The sequence below is a fragment of the Saccoglossus kowalevskii genome, chromosome 8, assembly GCF_978046115.1.
Source record: "Saccoglossus kowalevskii chromosome 8, keSacKowa6.1, whole genome shotgun sequence".
Classification (NCBI taxonomy): Eukaryota; Metazoa; Hemichordata; class Enteropneusta; family Harrimaniidae; genus Saccoglossus; species Saccoglossus kowalevskii.
In genome coordinates, this window is record NC_140648.1 from 1,580,623 (window position 1) to 1,589,221 (window position 8,599).

General features: G+C 35.0%; 1 protein-coding gene across 1 annotated transcript; it reads left to right on the top strand.

Moving 5' to 3' along the window:
- Positions 1 to 221: 221 nt before the first annotated feature.
- Positions 222 to 2,451, top strand: LOC146739209 (uncharacterized). Its single transcript, XM_085502868.1, has 2 exons — positions 222 to 305; positions 1,316 to 2,451. Exons 1-2 carry the CDS (start codon positions 248 to 250, stop codon positions 1,753 to 1,755), a joined length of 498 nt encoding a protein of 165 aa, XP_085358994.1. The 5' UTR covers positions 222 to 247; the 3' UTR covers positions 1,756 to 2,451.
- Positions 2,452 to 8,599: the final 6,148 nt, after the last annotated feature.

Below are 8,599 nucleotides of genomic sequence, written 5' to 3' on the forward strand. Positions count from 1 at the left end.
TAGCTTGCTGCACCTTTGCAATTAATTTGTTTTGTTTTTAATTCAAGCGTTGCGTTTATAATGATCAACGTTTCGTCAAATATAGATTAATTATATTTATGAATCATAAATTACGAGCATACATACTAGTGTCCATACGTTGATATTATAATTATATATAGACTATATGTTAATCGAGTCCACTGCGGTTGCTCAGTACGGGTAAGCGTTATACGAGAGTCGATGGCACATACACAGTCCACATGTTATGCTTGATGTTGCAAGGAATTTCAGTTCATCAAGGACTATAATGATTGAAGCGAATGGTAAGTGTTCTGATGTTGGGTATTTCAAGAATTTAACATTATTATATAATTCAACAGATGTTTTACTAACCAAAAACAATTATTTCATCGCAACGTGACCAGTGTCATCGCTACGTTTTGCTGTACGATGTTCCGTGCAAAAATACATACTTATATTTATAAGTTATATTCGTAACCATGGTATTGTGACTATCGATGCCAGTGTCCATGAATATCAGTACTGAGTCTCGATTATTCACTCTTTCTACCCACCCAGCACAATTATACAATAACAAACGAGGTTGTATTCCTTTGTCGACGATAAATCAGCATTCACGAGGTTCTTTAGCCCCCTGTGGAAAACAAGATTACCATCTTAAATTGTTCATTAGTGTAAAGATCTATGAATTTACGCGCACCACTTCCCATCAACTCCAGATGTCTATCTATCCCGAATACGATCTTTGCTACATTATTATCAGCAGCTCAATTAGTGCTTCTATCTAACCCATTATTTTTATATATCGGAAGAGCATAGATACGACATAAAAGCAAATCACCTTGTTATCTGACATGAACGAGCAGTAACCTTAAGATGCCCTTCCTAAATGATTTGTGACATCGGGCCACATATAAGTATTTCAACTTTAAGGCGATCTGTTTGTCGGCTTTCTTGGATCATAGTTCAGTAAGTAAGGATAGATACAAGTGATGTTGATACAAACTAACAAGCCAACAAACATCGCTATTGTTATTTCTGTCGTCGTCCACGATGTAATGAGCATTATCTACTAAAGCTGTTTTATATTCACCTGGCATGGTTGTGGTTTCTCGAAAACCATGTTATCTGACGAGCGAAATAACCGTTGATAGATTAGAATGCATGAGCCTGTTTTAGGAATGCCGATTTAGCTGTTATCGAAGCGTTGTCGCTTCAGCACCCTCATCAATTATTGTTCTACCAATGCGAACTGTAGACCACCTAGCCGGTTGAATAATAATTCGTTCTTTGTGATTTTTTTTATTTTCAGAAAACGACACTATTGTTAACAGAGCTGTCTGTACCACTATGGCATCGAGTGAATCGGGCGATTATGAAGATTTTGAATTTGCGGATAATCCACCGGATGAAATAGAATATCATGGTAACGATCGCCACGAGCACATTCTCCCTCCAGTCGAACTCAAAGTGCTTTACGGAATTATCTGTCTCATTCTTTCAATATCATCTTTCCTACCTGCTTTTATATTTCTGGGAGTGGGATCTGTCTTGGCACCTGTGCACATTAACGGAATTAACATATTTCTCATCATTGGTGGTATTTTTCTCTTTCTTGGACTGGTGTTCGCCTCTGCATCTTTAGTGCTGTGTTGTAAAGCAAGATCGGAAAATAATGATGAACACACGCATTCGTGCAAGCATGAAGTGTGCCGATGTAGAAGGGCTTACACCCCAATTGCTGATGTTTGACCAGCATGCACAACCTTGTCCAAATGTTTGTATGTAATCATTGTTGTCTCGTGAAGTATTCGTGACATCATTATATGTATAGCAATCACGAACTTCTATCTCTTTTTAAATAAGATAAAATAAAATAAAATAAAATAAACACGGAAAAAGGTAATATTCGCAATGTATGTTCTATAATGCTCCGATATAAACCATATAAGCAGCGCTGTTTTGTGTTCAACCTTCACGTCGCTAATGGAATACTACATTTACAAGATATAAGTTACACCTGGCAACAGCCGTGTTATCGGCGAGTCTTGAATTCACTTGTCAACGCATCACCAGATAAAGGCAATAATATGTTGATGTTGTCGTATGACCAATAATTGAGAAAGAGAAACTAACCGAAATACGGTTGTGCAACTACTACGTGCGGATATGTAAGAACGAGTGCTTTTTTGTTCTCAATTTAGACACGAATGTGATAGTCTTTGATGTAACAAGGGAATACATCGGGGAAGTCAACTGGAATCAACTTAACAATTGGATGAATAGGCAGGATGTGGAATGAGTATTAATTAGATTGCGTGCGTGCCACTATAATGCACGCATCAAGTAATGAACATGAGATTGTACCTAATTTTGATAACTTTACTTAATATTTCAGTACCTGTTAATTAATATGAGGATAGCAATAAAAGAAATCCGTGATCATAATGTAATATTTGGACTTAGTGATTACGTGTGTATTCGTCACTGACATTGTTGGAGATTAGTGACGAACCTGTCAGGCTATTTTTAAAAGTTCATATCTCGAAGCTATTTTAACAGCAAAAATCAATGTCCAGGCACATCATGAAAATGTTTTTCAACCAGGCTGAAAATAATATTAATGTACTACTTTTGCATCATTGCGTATGTTGTGAAGCTGCATGATTCAGAATTTACTTGCATGTTATATTTTATTTGCATAATCAACATTTTATAGAATTGGAAACGAGAGCTAAACACTATATCGGTTCGAAGCACTATAGTAATTGCACTTGTGACATAGCAATCACTGTAATTGCATTTGTCATACAGAAATATACGACACATGATAAAAAACACGAAAACAAAAGACAGTGGATGTCAATAAACCGTGTTTCTATAAGTTCACGATTTGGCAAAGAAATTCTATCAGGTAGGGGCTTTGACTCCTCATTAAATGTATTTGGCTGTAAATTGTTCATTTATAGCAATGTGAATTGGTTCTTTTATACTGGCGCTCTATTTTACAATACGTCGGATAAAACGACTATTATTTTTTCGGACGCTAAGCAAAGGTGCATTTACATAACCCTGGTCTACCGAGAAGAGACATTCAGTAAATTTCCATAGCTAACTCGAACTGCAGCACAGTAACAGTGGCAGTCGATAATCTAGTTACATTGCGTTATATAAAAGAAAGAGAGACTTCCCTCATATCATATACATATTGTCTAATAGTGTCAATCAACAGTGCGAGTTAATGGGAAATAATAGTGAATAATCACAATAATATGCGCATACAAATTGAAAAGATGATGGCGTTCATAATGTTTTCATCAATGAAAAGGTCAACACTAGAATAAATAGCTCAGTATGATTAAGGCCTTCGCTTCTGTTTTCACAAAACACGGGTGTGTTGTAATAGGTTAGTGAGCACCATCATGATGGCGAGCTTTGTTAATAAATTGTCTTCTGTATATTTTCAGTTTCGCCCTCAATAATATTGGGGTGTGATTACATACATTGCTCTAGGTTAGTGATTTAATGTTACGCCAATAGAAATTGATATGGCGTACTAGAGGAAGAGGTAGTCGGATAATATACGACATGTCGTGTGTAAATTTTATATCGTGTACCTTTAGCAGGAGTCAATGGAATATATTTTTATACATCTCATGAGCGATCAAGCGTGACCATTGGGTAGTAAAACAAAATTTATTGTTGCTTTGTATGATGCCGCAAGTAATAAATGTTATATATTAATTGACTTTTTATACATTTTGTGTCAGTAGCATGCTTTTGCCCCGATTATAGACATTGATGTTTATGATGCGGTTATGTATAGGTAAATGTATAGGTAAATCAACACACATATATACATACTGTGAAATTCGTGTGTTTAATATACCAAGCGGCACTATAATTCAATGAAACATAAACGTGAACAAGATTATGTTCTTCTACAGATAGCACAGCTAGCAGAAGGTAGATTGGCATGTGTCTCATTTGCATGTTCAGGTCTCCTGGTCATTTTAATAAGTTTGATTGCATGTTTTCATGAATTGCAATATTAAATATGCATTATTTACGTTTTAATTTTCATTAGTTTATATAATGAACGACTAACGTTTTATATGGGTATGTGTTGTTACAGTTTTCTATGGCATTGTCTCTTCTGCACGACACATTCTAATCCGTTAAGGTAATAATTTATTGAAATATTCATCTGAAAACTCAGAAGATAAACGATACGTAGGGACATTCATTTGAGTTAAAACATCGAAATAACGTGCATTTACCTAGCGAATACGTCAACTGATTGTTGTTCCCATGCGACAGTGTACAACGTGTGTCATTTTACTCCGGTAACATCCTCTCAAACAAATCCTCACGACAATTGTTTGTGTTTCCTATAAACAAAAATCGACAAATTGGGTTGTCACAATCAATCTATTTTAATGTTTGTAGTACTATACTTTTGATAATGTGTCTGCGTAATGATGGTACTTCCTACAGAATATAAGGTTGTCAGTGGCATATATACTTTGGACCATGGCAGCAGATAGCTATGAGGATGATTACTAATTCTTCTTAAAATTAATTCTATTCCTTAGTTTTAATTTTCCCTTCGCCAGTATCCCGCTTGGAATACTGTGGATGACATTTATATGTATTATTTCAAGATGTTTTTTTTATTTCATTGTTCAATAAAATTCAATCGTATCTACATTTCAGATTCTCGTATTCAGCTACTAATATAATGTCAGGGCAAACTCACGAGCCCCAACAAATATAGCATATAAAATAGTTTTATTTCAATAATTAGCTACCGGAATCGCGTAGGATAACTGCCATATCGATTGCGCATATAATGATTGTAATTTAATTTTTAATCTATGAAAGTAAGTCTATTTATAGCACTGTAAGACTTGGGGTCATATTATTATTCGTTCATTATTCGCTCCATACATGAATGAAACGACCGATGTACAGAGCTGAATACAGCAGTGGAATGCTTCGATTAGTAAGTGTTTCGTGTGATACGATGTTAGTAATTGAAACCATGGAGGCATAGTCATTGATTATGATAGAATCAAGATTTTGACAGAACAATGTCATACTATTGTGGATGCGGTCACCAGAATAAACACCGGAAACTACAGCCACTTGAATACAGTTGAAAAAACAGTTACTGTAGAAAGAGATATATTACAAAACCTACAACAATAGTCGTCACGGTTTATTTTGTTGGTTATCTCACACTACAACAATTCAGTAAGCTCTCAAAATAATTGTTATGTTTAGTGAAAACAGTTGGAGGTAATTGTTATTTAACCAGGGTTGATTAGTTCATTTGGGTTATTTCACATTATATGTTATAGAGGGCTCATCATAAACCAACATGACATAGAACAATTCAGGCTCATAACCACGCTGAACATCTTTCTGTCATCACATCTACAAACATAGGACTCAATTTGGGAAAAATAAAAAAAGTTAAATTCACCCAGCCACATCCATTCGGCTAGACTAAGTAATGATAATGCCATTTACATTAAGACTGGCAATATTTATGACTCCTGTCAGTTCTATAATTTTCTGTAAATATGTCTGTGATATGTATGCCTTTAATACAATATAAGACAGTATTCAGACACAGTGTAGATTAAAAGTAATAATTTGATTTTTCAATACAGTGGAAAGAACCTTTTCTAAATATAGAAAACGATCACCGCCAGCTGGTCCTTCAGGAACCTTCATCTCATTCTCAGCCTAACATACTAAATACGTAAATCCTCCATGAACCAATCGCAATACGATATATAATTAAAACAAATAACAGGTACATTTGGGTCAGTTATCTGGGCACCGTTTCCAACATCCTTCACGTGTCTCCTATTTGTGTGATGCCAAAAGTCCTGGAATTCTCCATCAAATAATTATCAAGAAGAGCTCATCGTATCACATGTGTGCGGGTGATACACGATGTGGCAATCATAGATATGCTTCAGAACGTTTTCAATTGATATTATGTGCATTTTGAGCATTTGTGAACTGCAAATTATGTAATAGACTGTATGTCCGACATCGGCTTTTGTCGATTTTATCTTATTTAAACCAACATGCAAAGAAAGAACCGAAATGTGCACTTTCGTTTTCTACTTAGTCCACAATTTCTTAAAATAATGCGTGCATTAGTAACAATTACACATTTCATGATTATGGATAATGTTTTTTTTAAACATATTTTCCTCTCCCTGACACACAGACACACCAACATCACCAAATGTATTTTCAATAAATTGTAACAAACTACGACAAGTAAAATGTTTGATTTGTATGTGGACTCTTCAATTGACTGCACGTGCAATGAGTTCATGCATTTGTGTTTCTCCCCTTTGCAATTGTGCTAGTTCATCATCTATGCTATACGGTTAGTTGTCAATCTGGTTATTGAATCGCGACAACTTCTCACACATAATTCTCATCTGGTCGTTTTAGGGTATTCCTTTTATTTGAACGCCTAATTGTATTTCAAATTGAAGGTGCCAAAGTCAGACACTCCAATTCGTTAGATGTCTTTTTTTGAATCAAATGATTACATGTATAATTAGAGTATAGCCACCTGTGAAACTTGGTACTTGCAACCGTAGCCATGGAACTAGCATACATCAATGATATCACCAAAAGGTGGCGCAAATTCGCACCCGTTTCTCGACGTTGCGAGGTTTATTCGTATAGTTTCCTGTTAGCAGTAACATTTGTATAATTGTAAAAAACAAAAACAAATTCAAAACATAATAAAAACGCCGATTGTCACCAATATGGCTTGCAGTTTGAGAATCGACAACACTTTGAAGTTCACTATCCAAACACTGTAGACGGCAACTATTTTGTTGGCGTCATTTTGCGTAATTCTGAAAAAATCTTATGTTTCTCTTGCATACCCAGAATATATGTTGTCCCATTTTTTTCACAAAAAGATATTTTATTAAAATTTGGGGCCTTCTTCAAATTACGGAACCGCATGGTATGTCGTCGATTTAACCACGGCTTGCACAATTAAATCACGCCCGACCAATCAGATTGACGTATTCAGGCAACTGGAATATTAGTATAATATAAATATTCAACAGAGTAACTGACACAAGTTTGAAAAGATTAGCACACTGTACAAAACTAATATACCTTCGCGCAATGTTCTCCCCTAGCATTCGTGAAAACAATTTTCAGAAGGATCTACTTGTAGTAGGTAATTTAAACTTAAGGTTGGTTGGTAATTGCATGTGATTGTATTCTGCATCGACTATCAATATTACATTAAACCTAAATATAGACTGATTACTCTCAGTTGTTGTCATTAAGAAGTATGCAGTTTTTATAACTGAATATACTATTCATTACTATGAGATTGTACGCGGTTATTAGATTTGCATTTTGTTTCCTTTTAATGATAATAATGATCTAATATATATGTCTACAGTATCTCTATACACATTTCTTTCACGATGTAATTCAAGCAAAGCAAATACAATTTATGTACAATGTGTACTTAAGTTAATTGTAAAACAATGACATGTATGTATGTTTGTTTTTATAGCGAAGAATAATTAAGTATACATACATTTGTAAGCAAGATTATCATTTAAAACATAGTTGTTCTCCAAAATAGAATTTAGGACGAGTTTGAGTGAGATGTGAATCCGAACAAGTGTGAACAAGTATGTAATCGTATATAACGCGCTGTATAATATATGAACCTGTCAGTTAGATCTCATTATGTATAGTACACATAGCGATTGCTATATTTAGTATTTCACAAGGATATATTAATATCTAAAAAGTAATTCCAAAGGCAAACATTGCCCATAGCACCATGTGTTCTCATAAAGCATAGGTACTCTGACTGAGCATTGATTGTAAGTTTTGTTGACGTATCGACATAGTAAAAGCTTTGTAACCGATCTTTAATGAAATCAGTTACTTAACGTGTACAGTGTAAATATATACTGAAAGCGTTGAGATAGGAAGCGACCTAAGTCCGGATTTGAAGATCCTGATTCACTCAAGCGTGATTCCCGTGAAAGTGTTGTCGTTGCCCTGAAACACCTATCTCAGAAAAAAAAATACTGTTCCATTAACGACCTAGCTTGCTGGGGAAAATAACTCACAATTTACTTTATAGTGACTTACAAACATTACATTTTGTAGCAATAATATGAGGTTATTACGAGGATACCTCAAAGTTTGCGACGGCGTAAGTCTTAGTGCATACTTTGAGGTATCCTCGTAATAACCTTATTATTGTAACATCTTTCCCTTTCATATCATAGGAATGCCAAAATCCAAAAGTTTTAGAACAGAATCAGCGGACTTCTTTGTGTGGAGTCGGATCAAACCCTGGTGGCAGCCATGTTTGTTTTTATTATTATTAGAGGACGATTACGCGCGTAATCAATCCATACTTGGAATTCGCATTTCCTTATATGGTAGAATGAAAATACCCCGTAAAATACCGCAAATTACGGCACGCTGTTACTTATGGCGTTATGGTGACAGTTTGATGCTCATCACAAGTCATCACTGATTTTCTTTGTATGTAAGGTATACCTCG

Excerpts from the sequence above, each read along its gene's own strand:
- LOC146739209 (XM_085502868.1), top strand. The coding sequence starts at position 248 with ATGCTTGATGTTGCAAGGAATTTCAGTTCATCAAGGACTATAATGATT. Across the intron at positions 306-1,315 it reads TATAATGATTGAAGCGAATG|AAAACGACACTATTGTTAAC; the intron begins GTAAGTGTTCTG and ends TTTTATTTTCAG.